Consider the following 21112-nt stretch of genomic DNA (forward strand, 5'->3'; position numbering starts at 1 on the left):
CAAGTTTGCAGATGACAACAGTAATAGGCCTGATTACCAACAATGGCGAGACTGCCCACAGTGAGGTGGTAAGGGCCCTGGGATTGTGGTGCCAGGAAAATAACCTCTCACTCAACATCAACAAAACAAAAGGAGATGATTGTGGACTTCAGGAAACAGCAGAGGGAGCACCCCCCTATCCACATCGAAGGGACAGCAGTGGAGAAGTTGGAACGTTTTAAGTTCCTCGGCGTACACATCACAGAAAAACTGAAATGGTCCACTCAGACCCAAACACGCAGCCCGAGACTGTAGCCCAAACATGCAGCCCGAGAGTGTAGCCCAAACATGCAGCCCGATACTGTAGCCTAAACATGCAACCTGATACTGTAGCCCGAGACTGTAGCCTAAACACGCAGCCTAAGCAGGTATTCTTCATCTGTTGTAACATCTCAGCTCCAATAAGACTTTCTGGAAAGGCAGAGCCATTTTTTGACAGCCATATCTGGCTCACCGAGTCAGGAAAACAAATTCATTCATTGTTTATACGGTATAGGTCTAACCACTATCCACTGACACAGAACCAATTTTAGCACACCACGAGACAGCAACCTAAATCCAAAATCTGCCAAACCTCATACTGGAGAACAGGAGTTGGCCTTTGCTGCAATGTGGTGCTGATTCCAATTACTAAATAGACCTATACTTTACACCACAATGAAGGTTAAAGCCAATACTAGTCTGCAACTGCAGACCCTGCCTAGCTCTCTGACCGTGAATAACAGCATTAATCTGAGGGGATGTGCACAGAGCATCTGTACCGTATGTGATGTCATCAGGCCTGGTTTCTTTGGCGTGTCATAGTGTTCTATTGTTTCAAGTAATTGTCTTACATTATCTCCAATGTATCATCCATGTAAAACACCTGCCTGATCAGGATGAATAATATCTGATAAAAACCTTTATTCTATGTGCGATGCATTTTGCGTCACAACAGTAAAGTGACGCCATACTCCGTAAAACAACTGAGCAGAGGGATGGAATGAGAGGTAGACATAGATACAGTATCTGAATACTCTGTGTCAGTTCCAAATGGCAATCAAATGGAAACTAATCCCTATTTAGTGCACTACTTTTGACCAGGGCCCATAAGGTTCTGGTAAATATTAGTGTACTATGTAGGGAATAAGGTGCCAATTGGAACGCACACTATGTCTCCAACGCTACAGTGGCAGACAATGGAAGCTATCAGATTAACCAACAGTAAAATACAGTTAAGTAACAATGATATAGCTGTTAGCTCAGAAAGTCTGAAAGATATGAGCTCATTAACCCAGCCAGGACAATAATGTGTCCCATAGGACTTATAAATTAAATGAACTCTCACAACAGAGCATTGCTTCAGCAGGTGTGTCGGTCAGACCTATAGACCCAAAATCACTTCTGAGTAGATACATTTCTAAATGTGTGTGTATTAAACTCCTCCGACTGCCCATAAGGCCTCGGGCAGTAGTCATCCTGACTCTGAAAGTGTCAGAGCACAATTGCTGCTATACAGCAACATCAAAGAAATTGGCCATACTATTCATCACAGTGGACACAAAGGGAAGAGTGTAATTGAATGTGACAGTCTATGAACAAACATTCTAATTATCAACATCAATAATGACATAGGAGCCTACCTTGTGGGTGTATGGCGGCTCACTGAGGTCGATTCCATCTTTCACAAGTTTATCCCTGATCAAGAGCTTCAGTTTCAGTTTGGGGTAAGTCACCAACTCTTTACAATCAGTGAAACTCAAATTGTTGTTTTTAGGACATGATGACTCTTGGTGAAATCTTTGGTGAGCCCCAATTCCAACTTCCTCCTGGTTGGATTCTGTCCATGACCTTGACCCCTGGAGGTCATTCTCGCAGTCTGTGATGTGCATTATGTTGGTGCCCAACGAGGGTCTACAGGAAGAGGGTTTCAGGGGCTCGAGGGTGAAGTAAAGACCCGGAGATTTTTCCTTCTCCTGCTCTCTCAACCTCTTCACTGCGTTGAGCAATTTTTGTCGGTGGTGCTGGACGTGGACCCCTATGGCGTCCAGATCGGGGTCACCAATTTGTTTACAAACTTCGAGATCATCGTATCCATTGTCCACAAACCCCTCCAAGTATTGAGGCAGTTTAAGATTCTGTAGCCACTCATAGACAAGGCCGGGGCCGGTGCGCATCATTTTGACATACGATGAGCAATGCTTTCCATGTATAGGCTGTGTTAGAAATGGTTCCGTTATCTCCAAAATGTAAACCTCAGGAGCGCCGGTATCTTTGACACATTTTTACATCCGCCGCGGCCTCTGTCATTCTTATTGAAGCCAAAATTACAAACGCATGCAGAGGTTATTAAACTGATGAATACAAAACGAAATCTAAAAAGAGCCGAGTCTACTACTGTTACAATAAAATAAAGGTTATCATGTTTAACGCTGCAATATTGGTGTTCCCAAAATTCTGGATAACAAACAAAGCAAATATTTTATTATGAATAGACCATGGCGTCCAAAAATCCAACCTAATAGGTGTGGTCTGGTCATCAATTAATCCAAGCAGGTGAGAGAAAGAGAAGGCATGATATCCAACCAAAGAAACACAACATGTACATGAGATAAACAAAACTGAAGGAATTGTGCATTAAGTGTCCACGAGCTGAATTTCAAACATTCTTTGTTCCTCACCGCTTTTGTTTGTTTCATTGCTGCTGTTTCGAAAAGGGCAGTCCTGGCGCGGCAACGTCCAAATATCGTGGTTTTCATCACTCAGTACTGCAAACTTCAGAGTGTCGGTAAATGCGAGATGAAACGCTTTTCACCGCTTCTTATCTGTATGCCTAGGTCCGAATACACTTGTTGTAGCACATGGTGCAAAGCACCCTCTCTCTCCCCGGAATGAACTTTGTCTCTCTGGTCTAGAGTTGGTCCAGAGTGCCATTCCATCCAAGCGAATTCTGCTTCGCGTTTGTAAAAAAAAAAAAAAAAGGCAATTTAGCATTATCTGTACTCTGGCGCCCTCTGTTCGACTAATACCACAACTGACTGATTGAGTACATGTCAGTACAATCAACGCTGTAATTGTCAGCCACTGAAGTACATCGATTCCAGTAGCTCTCTCCAGGAGAACTGTTGGACCAGTACTGTAGCTCTCTCCAGGAGGACTGTTGGACCAGTACTGTAGCTCTCTCCAGGAGGACTGTTGGACCAGTACTGTAGCTCTCTCCAGGATAACTGTTGGACCAGTACTGTAGCTCTCTCCAGGAGGACTGTTAGACCAGTACTGTAGCTCTCTCCAGGAGGACTGTTGGACCAGTACTGTAGCTCTCTCCAGGAGAACTGTTGGACCAGTACTGTAACTCTCTCCAGGAGGACTGTTGGACCAGTACTGTAGCTCTCTCCAGGAGAACTGTTGGACCAGTACTGTAGCTCTCTCCAGGAGAACTGTTGGACCAATACTGTAACTCTCTCCAGGAGGACTGTTGGACCAGTACTGTAGCTCTCTCCAGGAGAACTGTTGGACCAGTACTGTAGCTCTCTCCAGGAGGACTGTTGGACCAGTACTGTAACTCTCTCCAGGAGAACTGTTGGACCAGTACTGTAGCTCTCTCCAGGAGGACTGTTGGACCAGTACTGTAGCTCTCTCCAGGAGAACTGTTGGACCAGTACTGTAGCTCTCTCCAGGAGAACTGTTGGACCAGTACTGTAGCTCTCTCCAGGAGGACAGTTGGACCAGTAACTCTCTCCAAGAGGACTGTTAGACCAGTACTGTAGCTCTCTCCAGGAGGACAGTTGGACCAGTAACTCTCTCCAAGAGGACTGTTGGACCAGTAACTCTCCAGGAGGACTGTTGGACCCCTGTGATGATGAATTGTGTGTTTTATCAACCCTTAAAACATGGAATGGACATTTTGAAAAACAGACGCAAACACAATTTGTTTTACATAGATTTTATTTCCATTGCACAACTATATATATATATATATATATATATAATATATATACACACACACTGAACAGAAAAATAAAACACAAGATGCAACAATTCCAAAGATTTTAGTGAGTTACAGTTCATAGAAGGAAATCAGTCAATTGAAATACATTCATTAGGCCCTAATCTATGGATTTCACATGGCTGAGCAGGGGTGCAGCCATGGGTGGGTCTGGGAGGCCAAATGCTCACCCACTTGGGAGCCAGGTCCACCCACTGGGTAGCCAGGCCCTGTCAACCAGAATGAGTTTTTCTCCACAAAAAGGGCTTTATTACAGACAGAAATAGTCCTCAGCAACCCCCCTGACCAAGGCCCTTCTCCCCAAATTGCTGTTTGACCAGGCGGTCAGCTCTAGGAAGAGTCTGGTGGTTCCAAACTTCTTCCATTTAAGAATGATGGAGGCCACGGTGTTCTTGGGGAACTTCAACGATGCAGAAATGTTTTAGTACCCTTCCCCAGATCTGTGCCTCGACACAATCTTGTCTCGGGGGCTCTACGGACGGTTCCTTCGACCTCATGGCTTGGTTTTTGCTCTGACATGCACTGTCAACTGTGGGACGTTATATAGACAGGTGTGTGCCTTTCCAAATCATGTCCAATCAATTGAATTTACCACAGGTGGACTCCAATCAAGTTGTAAAAACATCTCAAGGATGATCAATGGAAACAGGATGCACCGGAGCTCAATTGAGTCTCATAGCAAAGGGTCTAAATACTAATGTAAATAAGGTATTTCAGTTTTTTTTTTTTTACTTTTAATACATTTACAAAAATGTCTACAAACCTGTTTTTGCTTTGTCATTATGGGGTATATGTTGCAACCTGACTGAATGGCTTCTAGTGAATTCAAATATACTGAGAGCTCATTCAACAGACAATCTCCAAAAATGTGATATATATATATAGCTGAATCTGAGATGCACACATTAAATATACCACCAGAAATGTTTATTTTCATGTTTGAATAATGGGCATTATGTACAAGCATTGTTTGGGAGACACATTTATCTTAAAATGCACCATTCTATTCTTCTTAAATTATACATTAAAAGTATTTATTTTCAATATATTGAAATTAAAATGTTATACTTTCTTCTGAAATATATAAATAGAATATCATTAATGGGCAATGAAAACAAATCTGAAAATGAAGCCAGTCAGTATATTACTGGTGTATCACACAGTTAACATGTCCGACATGTTTTTGTCCTTCAGAGAAATAAACAAGAAAAAGGAAAAAATATAAACAAACTTAAACTGACAAAAGTGATTCAAGGAAGGAAAAATAGTGCAAAAACAGCTAACAAGTCAATAGTATGAGTAAGGTCAAATCTGCTCAACTGAAAATCCAATTTTCCTAGGTCTTCTGGGTAAAGGAGTGACAAGAAGCTTTTCCACACAGTATGATCAGGCCTATAGAGTTATGTAGTTATCATCACATCCAGACAGACGGTCGGAGATTGGTCAATCAAGACGACAGTTTAAAATCAAGGATCCCAAATGGCACCCTATTCCCTACAGTATGTAGTGCACTACTTTTGAATAAGGTGTAATTTGGGATACGTCCTGCGTCACTTTGCCAAAACCAGCACAATCAGATTTGCCTCCAGTTGTCTTGTCCCACTACTTGTTTATATACAGCTGTTGGCAGCCACCTGGAGTGAAAACATAACCTTCAGTTACCAAATGAAAAATCATTTGGAGAAAAAAAAGAACAAAAGATAAATTACTCTACCTCAACACAAACGGCAGCATCTCCTTGCACGTCGAAAAAAACTACTTTAAATCAAATAGTCACACTGAAAAAACAACATTAAGGAAGAAATAAATCTCTACACATCTTTTGAAATATACTGCATCTATGGCTGCAAGTATAAATATATGTGCCCATACACATATTCCTGAATATATGGATGTTGACAAACACAGATACACACATAAATAGGTAGAGGTTAGCATATATGCATCATGATAAGCAAAGGCAGAAGAGAGTTGTCTGTTAAGATAGTGGTTGATTCAGAAAAGAATGACCAATTAATGTTTTACTGAACATTACATGGCACTTGGTCACTTCTTCTGCTGACACTACGAATACAAAGACAGCTTTATATGTTTGCTTGTGCTGCTATAAGAGACATGCTTTTTTCTCTAAACATTCAAAACGATTTTAAATGAATAAGCCATGAGAAAATTGTACTAGAATCACTATGGAAGGATTGTGAGAAGACTAAGAGAGTAACCCAACCTGTAACGCAATATTACCACATTGTTTGGTAGGTGGAGGTAAACATTTGAATGCCTTTACGTTTCCCCTAGGTACAGATCTAGGATCAGCTATAATCCCCTCCCCCAATCCTAACCATTAGTGAGGGCAATGCAAAACTGAACCAAGATGAGTGTCCAGGGTTATCTTCACCTAAGTCTGTTGTACATAACTCCCAACGCTATCTCTGAGCCAATCATAACCCAGAACATTAACCCCAACGCTATGTCTCAGCCAATCAGAGCTGAGAACAAAATAGAAAACTGTCCCTGACGTCATCTATGACCATAACTCTATAACCTCGTAAGAGAGAACTATATTTAAGCTGCACAGTGTTTCCAACATACTAACAACCCTTCAGGTTTTGATTATATCCATGTTTGTAGACTTATTTTTGGCTAAACATTTCCTGCACATGCCTATCAAGTGGGTTCAGTTTAGTGGATACTGTAGTAAGAGCCCGTAATGTATACACTGACAACACACAACTGAAATGCCATGATAAACAATACAACAAACAAGGGAACTGTGTTCTATTTGACTTCTTGCTTCAAAACAAATATGATATGCAAACTGACTGTATGAATGATAAGTGATAATAGTGTATAACCAGGCCTACTGTTCAAACTGACTGTATGAATGATAAGTGATAATAGTGTATAACCAGGCCTACTGTTCAAACTGACTGTATGAATGATAAGTGATAATAGTGTATAACCAGGCCTACTGTTCAAACTGACTGTATGAATGATAAGTGATAATTGTGTATAGCCAGGCCTACTGTTCAAACTGACTGTATGAATGATAAGTGATAATTGTGTATAGCCAGGCCTACTGTTCAAACTGACTGTATGAATGATAAGTGATAATAGCGTATAGCCAGGCCTACTGTTCAAACTGACTGTATGAATGATAAGTGATAATTGTGTATAGCCAGGCCTACTGTTCAAACTGACTGTATGAATGATAAGTGATAATAGTGTATAACCAGGCCTACTGTTCAAACTGACTGTATGAATGATAAGTGATAATTGTGTATAGCCAGGCCTACTGTTCAAACTGACTGTATGAATGATAAGTGATAATAGCGTATAGCCAGGCCTACTGTTCAAACTGACTGTATGAATGATAAGTGATAATTGTGTATAGCCAGGCCTACTGTTCAAACTGACTGTATGAATGATAAGTGATAATTGTGTATAGCCAGGCCTACTGTTCAAACTGACTGTATGAATGATAAGTGATAATAGCGTATAGCCAGGCCTACTGTTCAAACTGACTGTATGAATGATAAGTGATAATTGTGTATAGCCAGGCCTACTGTTCAAACTGACTGTATGAATGATAAGTGATAATAGTGTATAACCAGGCCTACTGTTCAAACTGACTGTATGAATGATAAGTGATAATTGTGTATAGCCAGGCCTACTGTTCAAACTGACTGTATGAATGATAAGTGATAATAGCGTATAGCCAGGCCTACTGTTCAAACTGACTGTATGAATGATAAGTGATAATTGTGTATAGCCAGGCCTACTGTTCAAACTGACTGTATGAATGATAAGTGATAATAGCGTATAGCCAGGCCTACTGTAGCAGTAGTAAAAAATATGGAAAAAAGTTATTCATCACACCATCAATATGACTCATCAATAAACTCATGTTTAATTAATTAAGTGCTTGGATGGACTTTCTTGAAAAACAAAAAACAGCAAATAAAGATGACAATATATATATATAGATGTAAATCAAACATAAGGGGAAAAAAATGGAGAAACCAGAGACAACACAGAGGGGATGAATCAATCGTTGATTCATTATAACCATTGCTATAGATATTAGGACTTCAGAAGCAGAGATGGTTCCACTGGCCGATTTACATGGAGTTTCCTCCACAGGAGACTCCCCTTAGAGGTCCTTTGTGATTGGTTGACACTGTGAAGAGCAGACAACACCTCACCTGGCCCCTGCACAGGTAATCTCACAGGTAACCTCCAACAGTACTCATTGTGTGTAGTTATCTTACCTCTTGGAGAACCAAACAGCTGAACAGATAAGAGCATGACTGATGAAACACAGGATCAGCCCCCTTAACCCAGAGGAGGGACTAAGGGAATGAGCATCATCTCCTCAGATGACAAAGATCCAGAATAACTCTTCTTCTTCCTCCTCCATCCGTCCGAGTCGGCCTGTCTGTGTCAGTCAGTCAGTCAGTGTCAGTCAGTGTCAGTCAGTCAGTCAGTCAGTCAGTCAGTCAGTGTCAGTCAGTGTCAGTCAGTCAGTCAGTCAGTGTCAGTCAGTCAGTCAGTCAGTCAGTGTCAGTCAGTCAGTGTCAGTCAGTGTAAGTGTCAGTCAGTCAGTGTAAGTGTCAGTCAGTCAGTGTCAGTCAGTCAGTCAGTGTAAGTGTCAGTCAGTCAGTGTCAGTCAGTCAGTCAGTGTCAGTCAGTCAGTCAGTGTCAGTCAGTCAGTCAGTCAGTGTCAGTCAGTCAGTCAGTCAGTCAGTCAGTCAGTCAGTCAGTCAGTCAGTGTCAGTCAGTCCGTCTGTGTCAGTCCGTCTGTGTCAGTCCGTCTGTGTCAGTCCGTCTGTGTCAGTCCGTCTGTGTCAGTCCGTCTGTGTCAGTCCGTCTGTGTCAGTCCGTCTGTGTCAGTCCGTCTGTGTCAGTCCGTCTGTGTCAGTCCGTCTGTGTCAGTCCGTCTGTCAGTCAGTCCTTATCAGTCAGTCCTTATCAGTCAGTCCTTATCAGTCAGTCTGTCCGTCTGTGTCAGTCTGCTTCAGTCAGTCTGCTTCAGTCAGTCTGCTTCAGTCAGTCTGCTTCAGTCAGTCTGCTTCAGTCAGTCTGCTTCAGTCAGTCTGCTTCAGTCAGTCAGTCTACTCATCCTCAGTGGTAACCAGGTGACTGAGGTAATGCAGTGTTGTATTGTGCTGCTAGGAAGAAAGCCTCTCAGTCTGTTATACAACACCTCTTACTCCTGCAGAGAGATGGAGAAGAGGAGGAGGAAGAGGAGAAGGAGCTGCATCTCCTGTAGATAATGAAGTGGTGCAACAAAACAACTGCGTCCCACTGTCGCCCCTCGCTGCCATCAGAGCTGGTACCACTTCTTATCTTTGTACTTCAGCATCATCTGAGAAAGGGAAGGAAGTGAGAGAAGAGGATGAGACAGTATGGAACGCATAGACAACACCTGGGTTCAGGTAGTATTCATTTTCCTTTCAAATACTTGAGCCGTGCTCGATTTAGCCTAAAGTGCAAAACCTGTCCATCAGCCACTCTAGGCAGGCTCAATCAAACAATTAAAGTATTTTGGGGGAAAACTAATAATAGTTGAACCCAGGTTTGCACCTCACAGATGACCTGGTAGAGCATTGGCCTTACATCATGAGCGTGTTTAGAGAAGGAGTCAGCGCTGGCCATCATGGCTGCGGTTCTGTCCTCCAGCTCGCCCAGTTTCTGCCCCCTCTCGTCCAGGGCTATCCGGGCACGGGCCAGGTCCCCCACCACCCCAGAGGCTGCTCCCTTCATACCCTCCATGCCCTGGGGCCCAGGAATGTGCTGCGCCAGGCTACGAGATGCCTTACCCGCCGCAGTCTCACCAACTGTAGAGGACAGAGGGAGAGAAACCAAGATGTGCCACAAAAACAGGCTTTATAACTGCAACGCCATTACCGCTGTGTCCAATAACACTGCGTCATTAGTAATCATATGCCAAGCATATTGTACGGCATTATCTATGTCCAACTAAATCAGATGTGTCCTCAAAATGCTCTAGAATGTCAGTCACAGGTAAATAGAACACGGTTCTATAGCTACTGAAGGAGAGGTGTATTGTGGGAATGATACTCACACAGGTCTTCTCTATCCAGCGACTGAGCTCCTCCCCCAAACAGGCCCTTGAAGAAACCTCTATTAGGAGCTTCAGGTGTCTCTAACGGTGTAAACAGCTCTCCCATCATCTCCTAAAGATTCAGATTTAGCAGTATATGTCAAAAATAACTTCAGTATTTATCATACCCACAAACACAAAATGCGATATCTCTCTCTCTCTCACACACACACGGCACAAACGCACACATACACGGGCTGGGCGATATGGCCAAGATATCATATCACAATATTTTTTTTTTATTTTTTTTTATAGTAACACATTACTGTATTTGACTGTATTTTATGATTTTTAATAATACAAGTTCTAAATAAGCTTTATGAATAGTGTGACTAGGGTGGCAACATACATTCGAAGTGGTTTCAATGGGTCTTTCTCTATTTTGATTATTTTTTATACTGTTCAATTCAACTTCAACCCAAAATCATTTTCTGCATTTTCATCAATTTCTGCACTCATTTGTTATCATTTCCACACTGTGCTACATAGGGCAGCATGATTATGGACAAACAAAAAAAATCTAGGCTCAATTGCGATTTCTTTTTGACCAAATATGATCTTAAGATCAAAACACTTGGCTAAACTGTTGGAATCATGGAAATACAGACGTGCTCAAATGTGTTGGTACCCTTCCTGAAAAGAGATGAAATTAACAGCTATTTTATCATGTATACTTGCATGCCTTTCGTATGTCATAGAATAAAGCAAAGAAGCTGTGAAAATAGATGAATTATTGCTTATTCTACAAAGATATTCTAAAATGGCCTGGAAACATTTGTTGGTACCCCTTAGAAAATATAATAAATACTTGGATTATAGTGATATTTCAAACTAATAGTTTATTTAATTAGTATCACACGTCTCCAATCTTGTAATCAGTCATTCAGCCTATTTAAATGGAGAAAAGTAGTCACTGAGCTGTTTGGTATCTTTGTGTGTATCACACTGAACATGGACCAGAGAAAGCAAAGAAGAGATTTGTCTGAGGAGATCAGAAAGAAAATAATAGACAAGCATAGTAAAGGTAAAGGCAACAAGACCATCATCAAGCAGCTTGATGTTGCTGTGACAACAGTTGCAAATATTATTAAGAAGTTTAAGGTCCATGGAACTGTAACCAACCTCCCTGGGCGCGGCCGCAAGAGGAACATCGACCCCAGATTGAACAGAAGGAGAGTGTGAACGGTAGAAAAAGAACCAAGGATTACTGCCAAAGAGATACAAGCTGAACTCCAAGGTGAAGGTACGTCAGTTTCTGATCGCACCATCCATCGCTTTTTGAGTGAAAGTGGGCTCCATGGAAGAGGACACAGGAGGACTTCACTTTTGAAGAAAAAAAAAAAAACATAAAAAAGCCAGACTGGAATTTGCTAAAATGCATATTGACAAGACACAATCTTTCTGGGGAATGTCCTTTGGACAGATGAGTCAAAACTGGAGCTTTTTGGCATAAGCTCTATGTTCACAGATGAAATCCCTGCGAGGACGGGGGATTCAAAATAAAAATGTATAAAATATAGCACAAAACACACATCACGACGAGACAACACAACACTACATAAAGAGAGACCTAAGACAACAACATAGCAAGGCAGCAACACATGACAACACAGCATGGTAGCAACACAACATGACAGCAACACAACATGGTAGCAGCACAAAACATGGTACAAACGTTATTGGGCACAGACAACAGCACAAAGGGCAAGAAGGTAGAGACAACAATAAATCACGCAAAGCAGCCACAACTGTCAGTAAGAGTCCACCCACACAGACAGCGTTGTGAAGAAGGCGCAGCAGCGCCTCTTCAATCTCAGGAGGCTGAAGAAACTCGGCTTGTCACTAAAAACACTCAAACTTTTACAGATGCACAATCGAGAGCATCCTGTCGGGCTGTATCACCGCCTGGTACGGCAACTGCTCCGCCCACAACCGTAAGGATCTCCAGAGGGTAGTGAGGTCTGCACAACGCATCACCGCGGGCAAACTACCTACCCTCCAGGACACCTACACCACCCGATGTCACAGGAAGGCCATAAAGATCATTTAGGACAACAACCACCCGAGCCACTGCCTGTTCACCCCACTATCATCCAGAAGGCAAGGTCAGTACAGGTGCATCAAAGCTGGGACCGAGAGACTGAAAAACAGCTTCTATCTCAAGGCCATCAGACTGTTAACCAGCCATCACTAACATTGAGTGGCTGCTGCCAACATACTGACTCAAATCTCTAGCCACTTTAATAATTCAAAATTGGATGTAATAAATGTATAACTAGCCACTTTAAACAATGCCACTTTATATAATGTTTACATACCCTACAGTACTCATCTCATATGTATTTACTGTACTCTATACCATCTACTGCATCTTGACTATGCCGTTCAGCCATCGCTCATCCATATATTTATATGTGCATATTCTTATTCATTCCTTTACACTTGTGTGTATAAGGTAGTTGTTGTGAAATTGTTAGATATTACTGCATGGTCAGAACAAGAAGCACAGCCATTTCGCTACACTCGCATTAACATCTGCTAACCATGTGTATGTGACAAATAAAATGTGATTTGATTTGAGTGTCCATGATTGAGTCTTTGAATGAAGAGATTGAGATAAAACTGTCCAGTTTGAGTGTTTGTTGCAGCTCGTTCCAGTCGCTAGCTGCAGCGAACTGAAAAGACGAGCGACCCAAGGATGTGTGTGCTTTGGGGACCTTAAACAGAATGTGACTGGCAGAATCGGTGTTGTATGTGGAGGATGAGGGCTGCAGGAAATATCTCAGATGGGGGGAGTGAGGACTAAGAGGGTTTAGCTAGCGAGCCAGCTAACTAGCGATTAGCATTAACACGTTTTATTTTAGCCACAACTTGCTAAGACACAGTAGCTGTTTGCTGACAGTAAGATACACAAACTAATATTGTAACTATAGAACGCTTGTGGATTTATATTAAGAAGCAAAGTGGCATCGTTGTCACCAACATCTTGTTGTTTCTGACCACGCAGACAGAGTGAACAGCAAGTGGTCGTGACTCCGGAGGCGGAGGGAGAAAAATGACTAGCAAGTAGCAAACAGAGTAAACTATAAAAATAGATGTTACACGTGGCGGAGTGGCGCATCACATATAACAAACCAGACATTGAAATACCGTTATAGAAGTTAAAGTAAAAAAAACGAAGCAGTATATAGTAAAATACAGTATACCGCCCAGCTTTAACACACACACACAGAGACGCACACACACCTGTAGATTGTCGCAGGTCTCCTGGCTGTATGTGATCCTCTGTATCTCAGTGGGGGAGGTGAGGTACAGAGCCTGGCCCAGGTTGGAGAAGCAGAAGGTCCGGGCTATCCTCATGTCTGTCAGGGGAAGGTAGTTCACATCCAGGAGTGGTCTGAGACTGGGTAGACTGGGAGAGGGGAGAGAGAGACACAAACAGTATGAATGAAGTAGGCACTGTGTTGTATACCATAGAGGTCTGTGTGTAACTACAGTACCATAGACTGGGCCTTTCAGAGTAACTACAGTACCATAGACTGGGCCTTTCAGAGTAACTACAGTACCACTGACTGGGCCTTTCAGAGTAACTACAGTACCATAGACTGGGCCTTTCAGAGTAACTACAGTACCATAGACTGGGCCTTTCAGAGTAACTACTGTACCATAGACTGGGCCTTTCAGAGTATCTCAGAGTAACTACAGTACCACAGACTGGGCCTTTCAGAGTATCTCAGAGTAACTACAGTACCACAGACTGGGCCTTTCAGAGTACCTCAGAGTCATGATGTGTCCATTAGCACAGAAGCAGGCGAGGCAGAGTCCAGCGGCCATCTGCACCACATCAGCTCTCAGCACAAAGGAGCTCTCTGTGATGTTGTGTTTGAAGAAGCAGGACTGGGAGGGCAGTCCCACCACCTTGGCCTGTTTCTCTGAACACACCACAGCGTACTGGCTGTCCTGACCCTCCTGGGTGGGGGGTGGGGAGGCCGGCCTGCGCCTCCTCGTCTTCTCCTCGTCTGGAGCGTTGGGCTCGGACCATGGCTCGTAGGAAGGGTGTAGGACTGCCCCAAGGGAGTCCAGGAAGGCCATAGTCAGGATACCTCCTTTTAGTCTAACCAGAGTACCTGGAGGACATAGAAAGAGACATGTTAAACCGCTTGCTTCATTACAAACACATTTATAAGGCCTTATACTGGGTCTCTCTCTCTCATTAATAATATATAGGTTTGTTGACAACCTTCAGTAAACATGCAGACGACTAGTGCTACCCGAACCACAGTTTGGGAACCACTGCTTTAATGCAAAGAAACTAATACATGTTTGGAACATTTGTGAGAGTATGTGTCGCCGCAAACTATTCCTTCCAGTTCCATCCAGATTCAGCCACCACAGTCAAGGTGGTGGTAATGCTTCTGCTGTCACAGAGACGGTAGAAGTAGTACACTACATAGGGATTAGGGTTCAATTTGGAACGCAAACCTAACTCTTATCAGCAATCACACTTACCACAGGAAGAGACTCCGACAGGTTGCTGCAGCCTCTGGTCCCCTGTAGGTGGCAGGCTGAGGGAGAGGACCAGGACAGTGCCCTGGGTAGTCCCCAACCACAGGCTGGGGCTGGGGCTGCTGTCTGTCTTCCTGGGGAAACTCTCACTGAAGTGGAAGGAGGAGATCGCTTCGCGGGACTCCCGCTCTATACTGGTCACACTGGAGCTCCTCGAGCGGCTGAACAAACTGTCTTTGGCATCTGGATGGTGAGGATGGTATAGAGAGAGGACAAATAGAGAGAGAGGAGAAGTGAGGGATAATATGAAAGTGGATGCTTTGATATAGTTGGAATAGGAAAGGAAAATAGGAGTGTTTAATAACCCAACGCAATGTTAGACCTGTGTACTTTCATGTAGACGCTCTGAAATTCAGGAGAAGTCCTGCATTGTCTCATGAGCAAGTTAGTTATGCAGAGGTATATCCAAGCTAGAGAAAAAAAACATCACATTTATTCACAATGCACACAAGGAGCAGCACACGAAACACACATCTTAAGAACTACAGTAGCACCAAATAAAGGAAATTCCAGAACAACCACATGGTGTTTCATCATTGAGAGATCACATGAGATCTGGTGTTAATTTAGTTTTCAAAACGACAAATAAGTTCAGCACCTAATTCACCTACAGTAGGACCATGGGCATTTGGCCAAAGATGAAGGTGTGTTCTCAATGTGAAACATCTAGAAAAAGCCATACCTTCCTTATGCAGTATGTAACTTAAGGAGACAGGAGGGGGCAATACTTCACCACATGTTTAGTAGTTTGAATAGCATGGCAAACAAAACAAGGGAAAGGGAGATATCTAGACAGTTGTACAACTGAATGCATTCAACTGAAATGTGTCTTCCGGATTTAACCCAACCCCTCTGAAACAGAGAGGTGCAGAGGCTGGAGCCAACAGGTCTGTCAGTCAGTCAGGGAGTTAGTGTCAAAAGTCAAAGGTCAAAGTTCAAACCAGGGAACAGGAGGCCCCTGCAGCAGTGGTGGAGGTTAGTACCATAACCAGTTATCCCACTCCAGCCCATTTCAAATGGCAACCTATTCCCTATATAGTGTACTACGTTTGAGCAGAGCCCAATGTGGGCCCTGGTCAATTGTAGAACACTATATAGGGAATAGGGTGCCATTTCAGACACAGACTACATGACTGCTCCACTCACTGACGTCAGGGACCGAGAGAGTCCTATGAACGTAGAGAAGGCTCCTGGACTCCTTGCCCTCCTTCATACAACAAAAGCACCTCTTATATGGGAGAGTGTTGCTGTGCTGCTGTCGCACCCTCTCCTCTGCTCATAGAGAGGGACGAGGCCAAACAGAGAGTACATGTGTCTCAGTTTACAAGATAACAGAATTTGAATTTCACACATTCAGTGACACGTCTTTCTTACAGGTTAGGCTACAATTAGCCTGGTGGTACCAGCCTGATCGTGAGATAGCACACAATTCTGATGCACAATGGAGAACGTAGCTATTAGGCTGGTTCCACCAGGCTCGGGCTACACTCTCACAAACAAGCATTGAAACTGTAAGGAAAGTTTGGTTTAATTAGGATGTGGGAATAGAACAGCACCTGAAAGGTAAAAGGGCTACTATGGAATGTAATCAACACAAAGTTATAAGGGCTTACCCAGGCCTGTCTTTTGCTCTGTAGGTGAGCTAATTTTCTTTGACATCTTGGCTGCAAGGAAAATAAATACAAATAAATAAATTAAATAAAACATGCCCTCTTTACAAATTAATACTTTGGAATCAAGCAAAATGAATGTCAAATACAATGATCTCCATTAAAATGCTACTTGTTTTGATCACTTTCAGCAATTTGTGTCATCCGTCATTCATTGGCAAAAAGTTTGAGGAGACTGTAAAATTAGAATGTAGAATTAGACTGTAGAATTGGAATGTAGAATTAGAATGTAGAATTAACATTAGAATGTAGAATTAGCATTAGAATGTAGAAATTGGCTGTAGAATTAGAATGTAGAATTAGACTGTAGAATTAGCATTAGACTGTAGAATTAGCATTAGAATGTAGAATTAGCATTAGAATGTAGAATTAGCATTGCGACTCAAAGGCAGCCGGTCATTGAGTGCATCACGTACGCACCACGCACAAAGCAAGAGGTAGACAAGAAAAAGAGATTGATTATTGGTTATTTTTTCAAAAAATGACTGGGGAGGAGTGGGAGGGAAAATCATTAAAGTGACTAATCAAGTATCAAAGCCCTGTAATAAAAATATGTTTTTTTTAGTTGGTCAAACCGAATCTTGCGTTATTCTACTGATGAACATTCCCAATACCTCAATTTGTTAGAAGTTTTGTTAGAAATTTGTTAGTTAAGAGACGAATGGTCAGAGTTACTATACATTTGAACCAGTGAAAACATGCACCACTTTTAGATGAGTGATTTTTTTTTAAATAAAGTTTTTAGTGATCTTTATTTGACATTTGATTACCTCTAGAGAGAACAGGTTCAACAGTGATTTTACTTTAGTGCAAAAAAGCATAATACATTTGGTCCATAGAGATACAAGTGGATACCCCTCTATCAATCATGCATTTGACAAAGTGCAGAGGATCACTTTAATAGACATCAGCAACCTTGTGATTGACAAAAACAACCCACAGATTGAGTACGTTTCTTCTCCATCCCCTTCATTAGCACATGATGCATAGGCGGCCATGTTGGATTGGGGCACAACCTCTTGTTTAGAAACCCAGTGAGGTCGGCCATCTTGGATTAGGGCATAGCCTTGGTTAGAAGCCCAGTGAGGTCGGCCATGTTGGATTAGGGCATAGCCTTGGTTAGAAGCCCAGTGAAGTCGGTGAGAGAGAGAAAGCAGTAGAGTTTATAACACTAGGATCATACACTACCAAAGTCATTGGCAACCGTCTTGGAAAAGCGCCTGCTTTTGGACTTCACTGCAAATGTGTTTTAAAAAGACAAAGGCAAATGTAAAATTGCATTGCATTTCCGACAGCCAGAAAGTTTGGGAAGAATGAAGCTCTGTAGATGTTGTTGATTTATCAATGTAATACAGTACCCATTTCTATAAACCTTTTCTGTTTGTGTTCATCGTCTGAATTGGTGGGTGTCATAGAGCCTGGTGACAACAACACTTCAGTGGACATACACTCATTCAACACTCCTTGATACTGAAAAGCAGCTAAATGGATAAACATGTACAGTGAGGGAAAAAAGTATTTGATCCCCTGCTGATTTTGTACGTTTGCCCACTGACAAAGAAATTATCAGTCTGTAATTTTAATGGTAGGTTTATTTGAACAGTGAGAGACAGAATAACAACAAAAAAATCCAGAAAAACGCATGTCACAAATGTTATAAATTGATTTGCATTTTAATGAGGGAAATAAGTATTTGACCCCTCTGCAAAACATGACTTAGTACTTGGTGGCAAAACCCTTGTTGGCAATCACAGAGGTCAGATGTTTCTTGTAGTTGGCCACCAGGTTTGCACACATCTCAGGAGGGATTTTGTCCCACTCCTCTTTGCAGATCTTCTTCAAGTCATTAAGGTATCAAGGCTGACGTTTGGCAACTCGAACCTTCAGCTCCCTCCACAGATTTTCTATGGGATTAAGGTCTGGAGACTGGCTAGGCCACTCCAGGACCTTAATGTGCTTTTTCTTGAGCCACTCCTTTGTTGCCTTGGCCGTGTGTTTTGGGTCATTGTCATGCTGGAATACCCATCCACGACCCATTTTCAATACCCTGGCTGAGGGAAGGAGGTTTTCACCCAAGATTTGACGGTACATGGCCCCGTCCATCGTCCCTTTGATGCGGTGAAGTTGTCCTGTCCCTTTAGCAGAAAAACATAATGTTTCCACCTCCATGTTTGACGGTGGGGATGGTTTCTTGGGGTCATAGGCAGCATTCCTCCTCCTCTAAACACGGCAAGTTGAGTTGATGCCAAATAACTCCATTTTGGTCTCATCTGACCACAACACGTTCACCCAGTTGTCCTCTGAATCATTCAGATGTTCATTGGCAAACTTCAGACGGGCATGTATATTTGCTTTCTTGAGCAGGGGGACCTTGCGGACGCTGCAGGATTTCAGTCCTTCACGGCGTAGTGTGTTACCAATTGTTTTCTTGGTGACTATGGTCCCAGCTGCCTTGAGATCATTGACAAGATCCTCCTGTGTAGTTCTGGGCTGATTCCTCACCGTTCTCATGATCATTGCAACTCCACGAGGTGCGATCTTGCATGGAGTCCCAGGCCGAGGGAGTTTGACAGTTCTTTTGTGTTTCTTCCATTTGCGAATAATCGCACCAACTGTTGTCACCTTCTCACCAAGCTGCTTGGCAATGGTCTTGTAGCCCATTCCAGCCTTGTGTAGATCTACAATCTTGTCCCTGACATCCTTGGAGAGCTCTTTGGTCTTGGCCATGGTGGAGAGTTTGGAATCTGATTGATTGATTGCTTCTGTGGACAGGTGTCTTTTATACAGGTAAAAAACTGAGATTAGGAGCACTCCCTTTAAGAGTGTGCTCCTAATCTCAGCTCGTTACCTGTATGAAAGACACCTGGGTGCCAGAAATCTTTCTGATTGAGAGGGGGTCAAATACTTATTTCCCTCATTAAAATGCAAATCAATTTATAACATTTTTGACATGCGTTTTTCTGGATATTTTTGTTGTTATTCTGTCTCTCACTGTTCAAATAAACCTACCATTAAAATTATAGACTGATAATTTCTTTGTCAGTGGGCAAACGTACAAAATCAGCAGGGGATCAAATACTTTTTTCCCTCACTGTATATCCAACATGTCCTTTTAGTACTTTCTCAACAAAAAGGTAGATTGCGTTTTGTATTATGCAGTAATGGAGAATTAAATGTTACCTGACGTTGGTGATTTGTTGCTTTTCTCCTCTGAAACGTTGTTTCCATCGCTGTTATCACTGAGAGCTGTGGAGAACAGACATGTCTTAGACCAATGTGATATTATCACAGAGATGTGGAGAACAGACACAAAATAAACAGTGAGAAGAATGTGCCTTGATAGAAAAGGCAGATTGAAGAGAAAGAGAGAGGTGGAGAGAGAGAAAGAGAGAAGACAATAAAGATTGTGATAAACATGAAATGACTTACGGGAGTTAGAAGAATGATAGGTCTTTTTCATAGACGTATAAAATATAGAAAGGCGGGACATGCAAGACGTCACAGGCGGAATGTCTTTGTCTTTACAAGGCCATAGAGAGAGATCAACAGTAGAAAATAGGTGAGACAAAACAATGATAGTGAATCAGAAGAACAGAAAAAAGCAAACTCACAGAGGCTAGCAACTGCATTCACTCCAATAGTACTGCAGATCAGTATGTATGTGTTTAAAAACAATACCACCGTTTTTGAGACTAATTAATTAAATATAAATGTACTCTCATAAATTTTTACGGTAAATCAAATAATGACAAGATGACTCGATTTGTGAGTGAATTGAAATTGTAGGCTTAGTTATCCACATTTGAGTCAAGGCATGACTGAAGAACACTATTGCACCCAGTCCTGCTGAGCCCCTGGAGGCTCACTAAGCCAAGGATGACATGAATGACCACAAAGAGAAACATGAGTGGTAGGATGGCAAGATAAAGGAAGAGCATAAGAGGAAGTATGGCAAGACAGAGAGAGATAGCATGTATGGTGACAGAAATGACATGGCAGTCAGAAGCAACAACAAGCCCTACTCCAATGTGTTTGTGTACAGTGCTCCAAAATGTACATTTACTTTCGACCAGCTGAAACAAAAAGGCAGGGCACTCCAAACACAGCACAGACAGAGCCCAGTCATGATGAGTATGTTTCTCTGTGGCTTCTACAGTGTCACTGAACAGATGGACAGTCCACCAGTGATGCCTCCTGTTGAGAGACAAATGCTACTGCAGGGGGTGGGGCACTCAGGGGTGTGAAGCCAAACTGGCTGCCAAGTGTGTGAGGTAGGCTTGGGTGGTATACTGTATATAGGGTATACAGGGGGAATTTTGAAAAAAGGTTTTTCAATAAGTTTGAATATTTGTAGCTACTTTTTAAGTTAATACGGGCAGTCAACTTGTGCAATACCTTAGGAGATAAAGCAGATTGTGTTTTCCATTACACCAAGGACATTATTTTGCATTATGAAGTTTACTGTAGTTCCCCAGAACAGTTGAGCCAGTCACGTGTTTGTTTATAAATTGCCCAAATGGAGAAAGCAGAAGCTGCTGAGTCCATAGCATTCTATATCTATCAGCGACTCTGTTGTGAGGTCATGATGTTACAATTGTATGCAAATCACTACTAAATGTTTGCTATCAAATATCTTATAATGGCTTACCGCCAGAAGTCAAAGAGCTCTGGATGAGTTCTGTACAGCTGCCATTTTTTCCCTGTGCCCTTTTTCTTCCTTCTCTATTC

General features: G+C 42.4%; 2 protein-coding genes across 14 annotated transcripts in view; both read right to left on the minus strand.

The window, feature by feature from the left end:
* The window catches only part of LOC139563863 (SAM and SH3 domain-containing protein 1-like), a 107249-nt gene extending 104284 nt beyond the window's left edge, over positions 1–2965 (minus strand). For 2 of the 3 annotated variants that reach the window (XM_071382822.1, XM_071382820.1), the window contains exon 1: positions 1662–2965. In XM_071382822.1, the coding sequence (XP_071238923.1) occupies positions 1662–2198 (537 nt within the window). In that variant the 5' untranslated portion in view covers positions 2199–2965. The remainder of the gene's footprint in view (positions 1–1661) is intronic. The other variant, XM_071382823.1, reaches the window with a different exon arrangement.
* Positions 2966–4929: 1964 nt separating this feature from the next.
* LOC139563749 (syntaxin-binding protein 5-like) overlaps positions 4930–21112 on the minus strand; it is a 60265-nt gene continuing 44082 nt past the window's right edge. For 2 of the 11 annotated variants that reach the window (XM_071382659.1, XM_071382660.1), the window contains 11 exons: positions 19565–19630; positions 17743–17802; positions 17573–17620; positions 16328–16378; positions 15861–15986; positions 14658–14897; positions 13924–14275; positions 13395–13560; positions 10110–10221; positions 9641–9861; positions 4930–9389 (listed from right to left, as the gene is read on the minus strand). In XM_071382659.1, the coding sequence (XP_071238760.1) occupies positions 9348–9389; positions 9641–9861; positions 10110–10221; positions 13395–13560; positions 13924–14275; positions 14658–14897; positions 15861–15986; positions 16328–16378; positions 17573–17620; positions 17743–17802; positions 19565–19630 (1484 nt within the window). In that variant the 3' untranslated portion in view covers positions 4930–9347. The remainder of the gene's footprint in view (positions 9390–9640; positions 9862–10109; positions 10222–13394; positions 13561–13923; positions 14276–14657; positions 14898–15860; positions 15987–16327; positions 16379–17572; positions 17621–17742; positions 17803–19564; positions 19631–21112) is intronic. The other 9 variants (XM_071382663.1, XM_071382664.1, XM_071382666.1 and 6 more) reach the window with 6 other exon arrangements.

Source organism: Salvelinus alpinus, chromosome 34, assembly GCF_045679555.1.
Source record: "Salvelinus alpinus chromosome 34, SLU_Salpinus.1, whole genome shotgun sequence".
NCBI lineage: Eukaryota > Metazoa > Chordata > Actinopteri > Salmoniformes > Salmonidae > Salvelinus > Salvelinus alpinus.